Here is a 15,805-nt window from a genome sequence, read left to right on the forward strand (position 1 = left end):
GACACGAGTCACTTGTGATTGACAGTGTACATGTACATCTATAGATAATATCAACAGAAGAAATGAGAAGTTAACATAATCCTTAAATGCTCTTTGAGTATTAGGTATTTTATGCTCAAAGTAGCAGTGTAAAATCATTGGCTAAGAATTCTCTTTATGAGAATAAGTAGTGTAAGTTGAATACGTAGGTACACATAATATGTAGGTATATCTACCATATGCCCCCTTTGAAAACTGCAATATGATAATAATGTAGACTAGTTGTTGCCACGAAACATTATGTAGATAAGTATACGTAGGAGGTGCTTAAGCTTTGTTTTGAAATTGTTTCAGAGAAACATACTTATTAACATTTAACAGAAAAAGTTCAAAACAATAATAATTTTTGTTCCATAAAATCTATTGTTACGTTATAACGTTTTACCTGTTTTTGCCTGCTTAAGTTTTCCAAGCAATCCGCCCACGTCCAATTTCTCAGAAAAATGGAAATTCATATACTTAATAATAATAAGCATACTAAAATGTAAAAATGTGTAATAATAAAGATAAATACATTACCTTAATCTCGGAGAACCTAGTTATTTTCCTAAGCTCTTAGGTACCTATATGAACACATATCTATCTACCTACAGTTCACTGTGATATTATTAATGTAAAGTTAGTCATAATACCATGCCAATTACCTATTCATAGATCGTTTATAACTTATAATCCCCAATAAGAACACGAGTTTAGAGTTAGCGGCTAAATACAGCTTAATGGAGGATCTATTTCTAAAAAGGTCAACCGCATCTGGCGAGGTGGCAAGTCGTCTAGCGCTTACTCAGTCAGTGTTTTTACTCGACAAAATGGAAACGCACAAGCCAATAACCGAAAATAAAAAAAACTCAGTCAATGCCTGAGGTATGGGAGCGGCACGGGAAAGAAATCTGAAGTCTCGTTGACTTTTGACCAGGGTTGTTATGGATATCCGAAACCGTAACCGAAACTTTCGGATATCCGAAATTATAAAATATCCATAACCGTAACCGATTCAAAAGTTTCGGATAGTTTCGGATGTATGCAGTTTAAAATTGTGTTTTTTTTTTGTATAGCATTCATAATAGCCTGATTTACCTTTATTACTTTTTATTCGATGTAAAGTGTGTGGCCTGAATGAACAGTTTTGGACAACTATTGCAATTTGCATTCTAAAGCACAGATATCCGTAACCGTAACCGAAACCGGTATAATATCATTCCTATATCCGTAACCGTATCCATAACCGAAACTACATATCCATAACATTCCTACATTTGACGTCTCAAAACAGTCCAGTGCCGCTCCCATACCTCAGGCGACTGACTTAACTAGGGTTGCCACCTTTTTTTTTAAAATATAAAGTATATCAAAGGTCGGAGAAAGAAAACAGACAGTATTTAAAAAAATAAACAGTTTAGCTCTACATCGCGTACCAAAATGTAGTGTTGAGCATTTACTTTTAAAAATATGTATGGATACTACTGATGCTTGCTGTGAAAACAGTATTTTGTATACTTTTTTTTTGTTCAACAGTAAAAAGTTTAATTTAATGAAAAACAGTATAATACTGTTCAAAACAGTATAGTTGGCAACCCTAGACTTAACTGACTGAGTTAAGTGCTAGACCTATAGTGGCAACATAATAACGTGGCCCGCGGAACATTGGTTCCGACCAAGCGGAACATTGAGCTCTGTTTCCCTCTAAATTGAAAATGAAAGTTGGGCGAGGAAGTATTTGCTCGCAGATGAGTTGAATAATAGTTTTGTTTGCTATTGTCATTGAGAACTTCTGTTTTGGTTAGCATTTTAATGGAATAGGTAGTGTGTGTACTTAGGTCTTTAAGTGATTAGATATGAAGTTACCGTCCTTAAATAAGTAATTGGTTATCTAAGTAAGTATATTAATGTTAAGTTGTTGTGATTTCTCGTATAAATCGTAGGATGTACACAAAAGTCAATGGTAACACAATAGATATATTATTTTAATTTAGAAGAATAAAGCATCACTACCTAATTACTAGCCTCTTCATTACAAGTACTTAATGTTCGTACACGTGTTGAAATACGGGTAAACCTACTTAAATAAACTCTACAGTCTCTACTCTACAAACCAAGTAGTAGAGATGTTATGGATGTAGTTTCGGTTATGGATACGGTTACGGATATTGGAATAATATTATACCAGTTTCGGTTAGGGTTACGGATATCTGTGCTAAGTATATATAGAATGCAAATTCCAATAGTTGTCCAATACAGAAGAGATTTCTTTGGCAGTTGTCACCTTCTTTTGGTCTCACAAAAAAGCTTTCATCTTAAAGGAAAAAACTCATGTACTTTAAAATGCAATCATTAACAGCGTAAGGACTTGCTTGACTCTGCCTACATCCGGAATTATCCGAAACCTTTGAATCGGTTATGGTTACGGTTACGGATATTTTTTTATTTCGGACATCCGAAAATGTCGGTTACGGTTACCCATAACATCCCTGCCAAGTAGCTTTACCTTAAACTTCGAGTTGCAATTATCGGAAAAGGAACTTAAAAGTAATTTACTTAAAACATCTGCGAAGTTTTTATATGCTAGCTTAATGTTTTGACGGGGATTCTTACTTCCTACTCCGCAGCATAATAGGCATGTTATACCTACTTACCATTATAAGTGGCAAGTGGAAATGGACCGTAATTTATAATCTTTGGAAGTAAGTCCAGCTGCGAATGAGCCCAACCTGTTTTACCGAAATGTGAGACGACGCAAATGAAAACAAATGAATCTTGGCCCTGAATTTGTTGATGCCTTTTTTACGGGGAAAATGCGTTGAATCGCATCCTACCTTGCGGGGACAGGGTAGGTCATGTGGGGCTCACCAAGACAGAAGGACGAGACATACCCACTAAAAAGACCCCGGTGCTCCGTCACCCGCCATAAGTGGGAGGAAAGCTGTGGGTTTCCGGACAAAGCCTTCTCTACCTCTCTCCCGAATTTGTTGATGCCTACTAACACCCAGAAGGTTAAAAGTAACTACATACTTATTTGTGCGCATGATAGTCAATAATATTATGTAGAGTTTAATATGTAACTCATTTTTACTATTTCGCACTTAAATATCTAGATTCTAGGCATACCTAGCATATCTAAGTACCCACCTATTGTAAAACTGGAGATAGGTACTCAATTAATCTCACTGGGTTGTTGGAGAGGAAAATAGATTTATTTTCTCTTAGCGATAAGTCCGCCTGAATTATGTAGTTCGACTACTAGTACCTACCTAGGTATTTTCTGTAATTATTTCTTAGGTAAGGTGTATTTATACATTGTATTGACAAATACGTAATACATACCTACCACATTTTTATTTAACTAAATCCTTAACAAAATAGCGTCGAATAAATAATAACTTGTCATAACTGGTATTCAGCCAAGTACATGAACTTAATCGCCTATTAACTTTCAATCAGCCTTTATCATGTTTTCCTTTTAGTAAGCAATTGAGTATAGCTGGTATTACCTACTTATTGGATTAACAAAGCTTGCAGATTATGCTTATTCCTTTCTATGATAATATAATATAAATCGATTTTCATTCAAATAACGTCTCTTTTGTCTCGTTTAGTGGAATTGGGAAAATCGGAGGTTCAAGTATTGTAGTTCTCGGTAAAGCACAGCATTCATAGAATTGAATGTATAGGCTCGTGTTCAAATATCTAGATTAGATAAAGAAATATATTCGAATGCTTCATACAAACCCACGTAAATATGCTTGGGTAAGCCAATATGGGTTCATAAAATGTGAACGCTTAATTTATTAGCTAGAAGAAATAATGTGGATAATTACGCATGGGTAAATATAGCCGACAGCACAGCAAAGGATATATTTTTGTTGCAAATTAACTAATTACAACTACTAAAGTGTTTATTTCACTAGCAGTAGCCAGCATTAGGTTTATATCGAGGTAGGTATTTTACTTTTCAAATCACAAATGTTCACCAATCAATAAAACGCCGTTTACCTGGTAGGTGCTGTTTAATTCCGTCATACACCGTACGTTTCAGTACTGAACACGTGCCTAGGCCTTTGTTTGTGATACATACTACTAACGACCTGTTCTAATGCGTCTTTTGTCTGGCAGTTTACAGGTCGAATGAGTAGAATTACAGGGCGGGAACGCTATTATAGCGGCTCGGAAGGACAGGACTTAATCTTAGTATTAACAGGAATGTGATATAATGGGGATCTTAATTCATCTTTAAAGCGAGTAATGATATCTGCATTAAAATACTTATTAAAATTTACTTACCCAGGAATAATCTAGAATAACCATTTCATTTTCAATGCCATTGACGTAGAGACATTATCATAATTTATATCGTGGTAATATTCTGTTTAGTATTCTCAGCCTGATAAACACTTGTAAGGTTTTAAGATATTGATCTTAATAACATACCTACTTATCGGTTACGATAAGAATAGTGTTTAAAAAAAATAAATTCCCAGCCCATTACTATATTTTAATCAAATTAAATGACCATTCCACTGATAACACTGCAAAACAATTTGTTGAAGTAGGTAAACTAAATCGGTTACATTGAGAAGTGAAAAGCTAAATAAATTACGTCGGTGTCTCATTTCCAGGCAAAAAGACAAATGATTGCGATTTCGGGACAACAATCTGAATTAACTGTTCAAGATTTTGTCAAAACCCTTTTAAATGTGTATTATAATATAATAATAATAAAGTATGTAAGCGATTATAAATCAAATGTAGACGAATCAGGGTCCACACGAGTCAATAATTATAGTCAGGCGTGTCTATATGATTGTCAACCCCCATGATTGATGGCATGTAGACGACAGGTAAATAATTATTTTTTTCCTTTTTCATTCATGCAATTTTAATTGACCCGGCAGTTTGAATCACTTTACCATTCATTTATTGATCCAGATCCACGATGGTCTACACACTATCCAGATGGATTAATTTACTATGTTTGGGTATGGGTATTTTTCTTTAACTAGGTAACTTCTCGAGGAAACACTTCTAGAAAACGCTTTTTCTAACGTATTATCATCACGGCAATCGTACCTAATCCTCTTTCTTTATCCATTCATTAAAACTATAATTATATAATACATATAGTTAGGGTATATTTCTCGAAAAAGTTATAATTTCACTACTCTCACTCACCTACTCATAAGTCTAAAAAATTGCCATAGTAGGTATATAAAAGTATTTTTGTGATTCAAGCAAGTAGTAATTTGGTAAAAATCGGCGAACAATCGACGCAAATCCGCTCAGAGAAATTGTGTACGACGAAAGGTTCAGAATTTTATATAAAGCTTTTATTCAGCGGAAATGTAGTAAGGGTGTTTGCTGAGAGAATCCCTTTCCAGTGCTAAGCGGGGAGTGAATGGGCGGACTGAGCTTTGATACCCTACCTCGAATTATGATGTTGGACCCGATTGTGTTTAGTATTTCAATCAAAGGGATTGGACGCCCGATCCTTTGAGCCTACAACCACGGTATTATGGTGCATTTTTAATAATTGAATTTTTACACGAACTTGAAGCACTCAACAATCTGGAAAAAGGCTGCGAGGCTCATAAATTTGTAATGCCTCCGTGAAATGGACAAAATAAACAAAACAATATTACATTTCTTTGTGTTTGTTGGTTTTTTCTCGTCTCATCGTAACAGTTTCCGTGGGTTTTCCAATAAAGCCATATTTATTTGTTTAAGTAAGTAACTTATGAGTTGGCATTTTTAGCTTAGAATTGCTTTTGCCGACTTTATACGAGTAAGAATCAATAAAACCTGCAAAGGGATAAAACCCATTGATAGGAATAGGTTTTGCGCGACCTGAAATAACGAACGAGCGGAGATGACTTTTTGATTCTTTCTATAGATGTACGCTCATCACGTAAATTAAGATTTCGGAATTTAGATTGTACTAAATTAAATCTTAAATTATGATAAAATTTATATCATATTATATTTAAGTAGCTTTAATGTGTTATTTACCTGATAATAAACTTGTTTTTAATAGTGAACATGGACGTAACGATAGATAAGATTGCTGCGCAGGTGGACTAAGTACGTAAGAAAATCTGAAACAAATTTTGAAAATCATTTAGGTATTAGGTTAGTACCTATTTGCCAAAACCTGTTACAAAAATATAAAACGACATAACAGCCTTTTTTCACGGTCTACTTTAAATATTGAAAGATCAAAATTGCAGCGTCAGCTTTAATTTTATCCTCATTGACCTATTTTGCTGGACTGGATTTTCCTCAGATTCACACGTGGAGTCTTGGATAACACTCATTGTTTAAGTGAGGTTTTTGTAGTAAAATTATTTTAACTTACGTAACTATTTCTTTTTAGAATAAAAAGGCATGCTTAGATGGTATGTATCTATTTCAATCAATAGCTTGAATTGAGAATACAAGCGCAAATCAATTTTCCATTTCAATGGCCACCTTGTATAAAATATTGGGGGGAGAATTTTGAATGGTCCAATTTGTGTTTTGCTTCAGGTTGCGGTGGAGCCGAGGGTAAGGGCCTGATTAGAATTCCGAGCAGGCAGCAGGCTAGGGTTTAGTCGAATCAGAGAGCGGTGGACAGACGCCGTTTGTTGTCGAGCCTATCCTTTCAAACGTATCAGTAGCCATGAAGGCAGCAATAATAAAACCTAAACAAGCAATGCTTGTACTAGTAGCAGACTATAGATTAACATAACTTTATTTGTGTAACCTTTATCTACATCAAAACATAACCCTCAGAACAATACAAACAGGTTTAAAATAGATAATATGTTGTTTAGGTCCTTCTTATTGACAGTCCATAAAACTGTGCTTGAAGGGTATCTATTAAAAAGAGATTTTCTTACCATTTTGAAACTAAAACTAGGTAATATACATTTTTAATATTGGATTCGATGTCTATTAGATTTATTACCCTTTCAATACGAATATTTAAATAGGTCTAGCTAGACCTAGGTAGATAGACCTAGGACAAAATTGTGTTTTGCGTTAACCTCGTACGTTATATCACGTTGCGAGCCCGGGTAACAGAATTAATCACATGAAGTTAGTAGCGGTATTGAGACCGCAAACAAGGCTGCTCTAAGCTCAGTATGCCAATACAACTCAATTACACACACATCCGTGCTTTGCAGAAAGCACACTTGTGGGGAAATTGTCGGAAATGTCATTTAATATTGTAGGTAAGTACTGAACTATTCACAGCGCGCGTACCTACGGTGCTTGTGCCTCAGTCTTTTTGTTAATTGTGTTCCTACCTATATTATTGGTAGTATTGTATCGCTGCTTGCTAAATTCTAAGTAGGTAGGTACAAGAAGTTTGTTGAGATAGATACTATTATAGTACGTAGGTACTCGTAATAGTTTATATTGAGTAGGTACCTTTACTTAGTTGTTTACTGTTTGTTTATTCTTAAATCTAATTATACTGTTACAACAGCCTAGGAAATTGGATTCATTTGAATGAAAAGCTTCAAGAAAGTAAGTTCATCAAGAAGTTTTTGTTCAGACTAAAATACTTTTCTTGGAAAATAATCTTGGAAGAAACATAGCCTATTTGAATAGGTATGTAATGGTTGAATTAATGTCAAAGCAACGTTACCTTATTTATTCAGGATCATTACCGGAATTATTGTAGTTCAGTAGGTTCTTATGAACATTATTTTCATACTGTTATGTCTCTACATACCTACTTAGCGTCTTCGTCTCAGTCGTGGCCACAGATCTAGAAGACGGTGTAATAATAATCCATAATGTAGTTTCAGGTAACCTCATCCTACTCAAACAGTTCGTAACTTTCGAAAGCTTGTTGATTATAAAATAAATTGGCACCCTAGGTTATTATTTTCAAAAACAATACGCTACAACGAAGGACGGTTAAAACTACGTATGACGCTCCATAGTCATCTCCCCCACACTCTTGCGTTGTCGACCACTATAGGTGTTTACTTAATTTACACTATCGCTGCGAAAGGATTAACGATTACGTTATACTGATTTAATCATTACTAAGCAGAAGCTAATGCTTACGCAACACGAAATTGGTGTTTTAATCGGTTAATCGTCTTGATAAACGCATGGCTGATCATTAGCGCTAGCACAAAGAGTAGGTAGGTGCTGTGGTGGCTAAATAAATATGCGCCCGTGCCGATAGGGCAGCACTTTGCGCTGCGCAATTTAGATAGCGCTCTCCAATGGCAGGGCTCTCCGGTAACTGGCCGGCTGCGGTCGGCGCCACCACTCATTGGCGCCGCAATCTGGTGGTCTACTTAAAATTGAATTTAATCAATGCCAGACCAGATAAGAACCTTATCTTTACTACCCCCAGTGCTTCACCGTTCGCTGGCTGGTATAAATAGGTAGTGATATTATTTAATACTAATCAATAAGGCAATATTTTACAGGAAACTTGTTTAAGCAACCTTCAAGTGTCACTTATTTTGATTGAATCATGAATGGTTTTCAGGGCTACGACACAAAGTCAAAACGTTATATGAGAGGAAATATAAACTTCTGGTTCTTTCTAGACAGTATGCAACCTTGCCCTTAACATGACAATGGCGTACTTAATCATATTATGTGCACATTTGCACCGATAACCTCATTATCGGAAGGACTAAGGAGAAAATAGATTTACCTACTTTCTGTACTACTACTACTACGCTGCTTCTATTAAACAAGGTCTACAGCTGTAATGTAGCTGCAGTTGCTTCAACAGCCTATACTAATAATAAACTACTAATATTATAAATGCGAAAGTTTGGATGTCTGGATGTTTGTTGCTCTTTCACGCAAAAACTACTAAACGGATCTTGATGAAACTTTACAGTATTGTTGCTCACAACCCAGAATAACATATTATAGGCTATAATTTATGACGATCTATGACAAACGAAATTTTACGCGGGTGAAGCCGCGGTCAAAAGCTACTAATAAAATACTTAGGCTGAGTTGCACCACCTAACTTTGACCGTAACTTTGACGATAACCGGTGTTTTTTTTATGGAGTTTGACAGAGTTTTGACGTTTGTCAAAGTTAAAGTAAGTTGGTCCAACTCAGCCTTAGTTGCCTTGACCAGAGGCACCTAGTCTACGACTTCAGAAACATATAAACATGAGAGTATGTAAAGCAGTTACTTTAATTTAAAGAAATATTAACGTTTTTCAATTCAACGGTTAATTTTGTGTAAGCACAACGTATCTCAAATATTTACCCACAAACTTTGCACACTCGATATCAACAATTGAAAATAAATATTTGATTGTGCTCCGATTTCATTTCGTTGGTTTCCCGTGGATTTTACGAATTGCGAAGTCGAACTGGAGTGTATTGTATTTTTTTCGAGCACTGTGATTGGTTTTTTAAATGCGTTGAATATTTGTGACTGTTCATATTTTTATTGCACATAAGTATTAGTACCTACTGCAATAGTGTTTTTAAATACTTACAATAAGTTTTAATGTGGTGATACACCGTGCCATAGAACTGTCTCTAATTTAAACCATTGTAGAGAAGTAAGTAGGTATTAGTTAGTACAAGTTAGCGTTTTAGAAATATTTTTAAGGTTGATGTGATCAAAAGACACTGACTGAGGCAGTGGAATGTTGATGGTTGTTTTTAGTTCTTAATTAACTATTTCCTAAATTGTCAGAGTCTACTGGCTCGGCTAATACCCTGTATCAAGTACCGCATGATTGCTTATTTCATGTGCTGTTTGTACGTCGTAGGTATCTAATGCGTGTGTATTTTTCCTTCAAGATTATTATGGAAAATGAAACACCTTTTGATTCACAGAATTTTTTAAAGCCAGGAACACAAGTGTCAATACATACAATGAAGTTCATTACATCACCGTAAACACAAAATTGATTAATCAGACAAACATTTCAGATTTTAACTATGGCTATGATTACTATGCTTAATGTAGACATCCAGATATATTAAAGTCCTCCTTGGGATTTGCACAGAACATTCATTTATCTACTATAGGTATGGATATTTCATTAAAAAGGTAACTAATAATTACGTAACATCATTTGATTTATAAGTTTGTATGTATTAAGTAAACTTTTCAAACAAATTTTCCTCCCGACTTTTATTTATGATGATCTTGAATCAATCCTATTAAAACTTTCAAGCTTACGACGAATTTTCTAATCCAAATTGGGAATGTCCATTAAAATAAGACTTTTATAAAAAGTTTCTTTTTGTATAAAAAAATGTATGTAAGCAATAAGTACCATCCAAAATATACTTTTGAATTTCGAAAACAAACTTTAATTACAGTATAGCCTATTTTTTTATAATTAATTGACTCTTAGATAGATGGTCTAGTTCTTGAAATGATAAGAATTCTCAACGTTTAGTTTGGAACTAGGTGAGCCATCAAGAGGATTTGCCATCTGTAACGGAATAATCATGTTGTGGTTTTGTTTGTGCCAGTTCCACCACACACTCAATCAAACTCGGTGATTAGTTCCGATTCCAGCCAATGGGATATCATGATATGACAGACAATTCTTAAAGGTAAGAAGCTCAGCGATATGATAAAGTTTTGAGTACGATATGACATCATAGGCTTTACCGAAGCTGTTGAAGTATATTCAGTAATTTTGTAATTGCACATTTAGCACACACGAGCATAGAAAAACTAGTAAACTTTTGGGCTTTAATATTCTTATTTATTTCATGATATAATAATACTTTCTCAAAAGTTTTCTCCACATCGACAAAATCATCTACCAGTTTTCCGGGGTAAGTTTTAACTCATTCGATTTCCAAACATCAAGGCTATGTTTACTTCAAGTTAGTTAACTTATTTTGGGGCTAGAGATAGTTGGATCGATATGAAGTGATAGTTGGATCGATTTATTATTATTATATTTTGAATACTTATTCCACGATATCCTTTCCGAAAAGATTGTATTTTACTTACAAGTCATAGCCTTTAACGATCGGATTCAATCTCACTTTTCGCGGTGTCGCGTCGCGTTTTCAGTAGCAAAAACATTTTATACGCCTAGCATTTTTTTAACTCCCTCCATTCCATTTTTTTGAACAATAATTGTTCAACATTTTCTAAAGTTACAATATTTTTACGATGTATTATAGGATTAATAGAATTAATTTACCTACTTAAGTAGGTATAACATATTTTCACATGTTTATCGATGTTATTTATTATTGGATTCTAGGTAGTACATAAAATATGAATGTATGAAGTCCAATTTCGCTGAAAAACAATTTTGCACGTTTATAATACCTCGTAGAAATATTGTGTTCTTTTTTCCTCATTCTAATCTAAACTTGTATTTAATATTTTCCTTACATACTATCTTCCAAGTTTAATATATTTAGGTATACACCACTAAATTTTTATCACCGAAAAAATTTTAACAGGTTATGTAGAAACGTGTGGAATATTGAAAGCAAAAGAAAAAGAAATGGTTTTCATGAAGTTAATTTATTTATAAAATTTTCGTTAGTCCGTATTTTACGCGTCACAGCTGGGTCACTCCGCTGCTCGCTAGAGTAGTCGTACGCGCTCGCACGTTGCATCGATCTGTCTGTCTCGCTCACGCCTCGCCCACGCTTCCAGTGGTATTATTACATACTTAGCTAACTTAGACAATTTTTAATTCTAATAAGTGTTACATTATCGTACTTAAATAGTGCTAGCGACGCGTGTGTCAATAAATTACCAATTTTAGGAGGATATTTTGAGTCACTTTATTTTACTCTTTTTTTTGCACAAATGGGATCAGTATCAATAACTCATTACCCAGAATTTTTTTTTTCGGTGATTAAAATTTAGTGGTGTATAATATTCACTTGCTAATTACAAACATCAAATACATGTCATCTAAGTACAATAATAATATAATATATTTGTATACACAGTGAACATTTTCACATAGATTTATAAAAGTTTACAATACACGTACGATTAAACTAACAATGAAAATCAGTCGTCAAAGACAAATGTTAATAGATTTATGTGACGGACGAGTGATAATACAAAGCTCGTTTGCCTCGCAATACAATATAAAGATTTCAATAAAAACATAAAATATATATGATAATATTATTTTTTATAAAATAGGTGTAGCAAGCTCAATAGTAAATATAAGGATATAAAATAGTAAATATTACAAAAACGTTAGGACTCAGGTAAAATGTCTTAAAAAATTAGTGATCAATCATTCAATAAACATTATTTTGTGAGGAAGTAAAGGAGAAATGTTAAGATTATAGAAGGTATTTATTTTGACGAATATATGCATTTGAAGCGGGTGTGACCTGCGTGTTAAAGCTTTGTGCAGAATTATTCAGACGAGCGAATTTGACCACAGGTGCTTTGATAGTGTAAAATCTAAAGGAATGATATTACATTGGATAACAACGAGTCTTAAAGTACTTGGTCGGGAATTTCTAATAGAGACTAACGACTAGGGACATAAGCTCAGAGGGTGCATACTAACTATACACATACAAAAGTTTGGAAAGTACACATTCACAATTATACGTAAGATTAATATTCTCTCATGAAGAAGGATTAAGTACACAGTCTTTGTAGTAATTTTACATTAATTAATACTGATCTGTCAATATATCTCAATATACATAATAAATAGGTAAATATAAATACTCATAAAACTAAATTTTGATTTAAAAATATGAACTCTTTTTGTAAATTATTTTAATATATTGTCGACATTATATTGGACGAGTGTGCAAATAGAAATAACGTAAATCAACAATAAAAAAGTTATCTGACAAAGACGATACAAATCAGTTTACTGTTCGGCAAATCGTAGCTTCTGTTTCTTAACGAAATCCATGGCCATCTTGTCAGTGGTACGTGATTCCAGGATTTGTAAGATGGGGTGATCTGTAAAACAAAAGTTAAGGTAGAAGCGTAGGTATCATTTCACCTAGACAATTTACTCATTACCCAAGTTCAAAAGATTCACAAGAAAAAGTTAAACTGTCATTGAACCCGCAACGAAAAAATCACATGTACAATGTACCCGAGAGCTACGAAAGTGACAAAAAAATCACTCATCGTATTCACTCCGAGTTAGTTCCTAAACCTTGTAGTTAAAATAGAACCTAGCTAGGTGTATCGCTAACTAGCAAGCCGAACAATGAGCGTCGTGCCACGGATTAGTGTTGTAGATTCACGGTAAGCACAAACACTGAACTTTTAATGCAAGGATTTGCTTCTCCATTATGCTCAAGTGGCGGCCGTGGTGGGACATGAGAAACGCCGAAGTTAGCTTGTTAGCGAACGGACTGCACTCCCCGAGCTCTGCTGGTGTGTTTTAACAATTGATAATGAACAACAAACGTAAGTATATAAAATGGCCTGGATTTCAAGTCTTTCCACATTTACGCTTCCTGTTTCGAGCAATATTGAAATTGCATACACATTGTTAACATCTTATCTACATAAGTTTACCTAATAAAGTGGATTGTAAGTTAACGATGTATCAATTAGTTACTAATAAGTTTTCATTGATAATAAAGACTGTGTTATTCGTTTTCGTAAAAAGATATGACAAGGTTAGAAATCCTGAATGAACCTACATTATGTCCTATCCTATCCTATATTAATATTTCAACGGGATTTTATCTTAAAAACCTAACCTAGAGTTTCATGAGCTATTTGACACTCTGACTGATAGTGACATCAAAGCACCGCTGAAGGACTAAGTTCTACGACGTAACATATACGTGACCTGACTCGGCAACACAGAATAGATGCTACTTTTATAACGCAAGTGCATGTGAGGTCATATTTCGTTGCAAAATATTGCTGAGGAGGCGAATGCCGGGCGTAGCGTTGTCAGATATAATTTGCTGCAAAAGTTGTGAGGGTTTGCGAGCATAAGCACCTAGCTGTAGGTCCGAATTTACGAATCAGTCTCTCTAGCTTAAATACTACTTACTTTTCTCAGACTAAGAATTAAGTAGGTTTATAAAAAATAACCCATATGATGTAATTTTAATAAAATTGGTCAGAGATTAATTGTTAAATAATCGTCAGACCCCACGTTCATCGGTATTACCTTGTATTAAATTACTTACGTGATATAACTATTATTATTGAAGTATAGGTACGAGAAGAACGAAGAGATAGGTTTCGTAATTCTTTTCCACTCGGTGACACTCGCAGTAACACCATTTGGATGGCACTTGTTGGCTATACACACGTGCCATTGCCGTAAAAGTGTTTGTGGCCAAGTCGTAACTTATTGGACTACGTGAACAGGTTGCAAAAGGTAAAACGCTCGGCAAATAATGCAGTATTCATTCAGTGAATATAGCACATCTGAAAGGATTTGGAGTTTGTTTTGATTGTTTGTGCAAACGTAAAGGCAAACGTTTCGATATTTGAAGAAGGAAACATTTCAATATTTTATAAGACAGACCGGATGCAAAATAAGTAATAAATTCTGCCTTCCTACAAGGATTCGCAGATCGAGTTTCTTTCAGGTCTTATTTACTGAAAACTATTTGCACATTATACCAAACACGACTAAAGTAAATTGAGCTAATACTCTAACGCAAACTAGAATTTGCTCTACATTTTCCTCAAAGCGACAAATTTGCAGCTGCTACTTAGAAATCTAGATACCTACACCAAACACGACACAAGTTTCATCTTTATACAAGTCTTCAGAGATAGTAGAGCAAAGGAATTTGACTTACTCCGATCGTGAAGCTGCATCAAAGGTAGTTCGAGCGGACGCAAGGGGTCGGGCGGCGCGTGGCTGTTGACGCCTGGTATCCTGGCCAGCGACACGAAGGCTTCGCCGGCAAAGTCGTCCGCGGTGAGCACGTCACGGTCCCACACCGAAAGCGACAAAGCCGCCTGCGCAGAGCGGCACGCTTCCAATGACACGCTGAACTCGAAGCACTCGTCCCACACCGGATTAAGAGTTTTCTGTTCAAAATGTTATACTCAAGTTACTGTGAAAGGCTCTAAAGGATTGTAACTAAACACCTGCATCTACAAAGGAAGAACAAACTCAATAAGATTTCATTTTTAAATCCTATTATGGCATGGTTCCACATTTTACTAAAGTAAGTATAGATAACTATATTCTTTTCAGCTGAGAAGTATAAGAGGTAATAACATACATTGCTTTGAAGATTATGTTTTCATTCGCCTATATTCCCTTCTGGTTTATTTAACTAAACTATAGTTACTAAAGTATAAAGTTAAATAAATGACAACCTACGAGTATATAGAGACTTTGAAAGTACACTCTTCTAAATTAGGTCATCACTGTCTGCTCCTGTTTATTATACATGGACTTATCTTTTTTACAACAAACCCACTATATCCGGTCAAGCTTCCGTTGCCAGTCAACCCATGTCATCTAGGGAAACGATGTCCATTCTTGTTGATGTGCCTACTACGTGAGGTATTGCTAGTAAAGTTGGTATTCATAGTTATGTAAATTACGTAGGTTTATAATACAACATCAGTACCAATGCATATGAATAAGCTAACATTTATTTTGTTAAACAACTAGCTTACCTTTTGGACATTCGTGGTTTGCTCATGTGCTTTCGGAAAGAGACGTTTTGGAAGAAGCTCCAAAACTACAAATGGATCGCTGAGACCATTTGGATCGAGAGGAATGACGTCGCGAGCTGACAGAACTTCCACGCATAGCGAGTCATGGTTGAAATATACCCTGAGAAATAAATTGTGTAATGTTTATTGGGTAA

At 34.8% G+C, this 15,805-nt stretch overlaps 1 protein-coding gene across 1 annotated transcript in view; it reads right to left on the minus strand.

Moving 5' to 3' along the window:
* Positions 1-9,849: 9,849 nt before the first annotated feature.
* Positions 9,850-15,805, minus strand: part of LOC135077303 (BAI1-associated protein 3) — a 65,575-nt gene continuing 59,619 nt past the window's right edge. Inside the window, exons 22-24 of the mRNA XM_063971835.1 lie at positions 15,612-15,771; positions 14,777-15,011; positions 9,850-12,953 (exon numbers count right to left, since the gene is read on the minus strand). Of these exons, the coding sequence (XP_063827905.1) occupies positions 12,859-12,953; positions 14,777-15,011; positions 15,612-15,771 (490 nt within the window). The 3' untranslated portion in view covers positions 9,850-12,858. The remainder of the gene's footprint in view (positions 12,954-14,776; positions 15,012-15,611; positions 15,772-15,805) is intronic.

Source organism: Ostrinia nubilalis, chromosome 13, assembly GCF_963855985.1.
Source record: "Ostrinia nubilalis chromosome 13, ilOstNubi1.1, whole genome shotgun sequence".
Taxonomy (NCBI): Eukaryota; Metazoa; Arthropoda; class Insecta; order Lepidoptera; family Crambidae; genus Ostrinia; species Ostrinia nubilalis.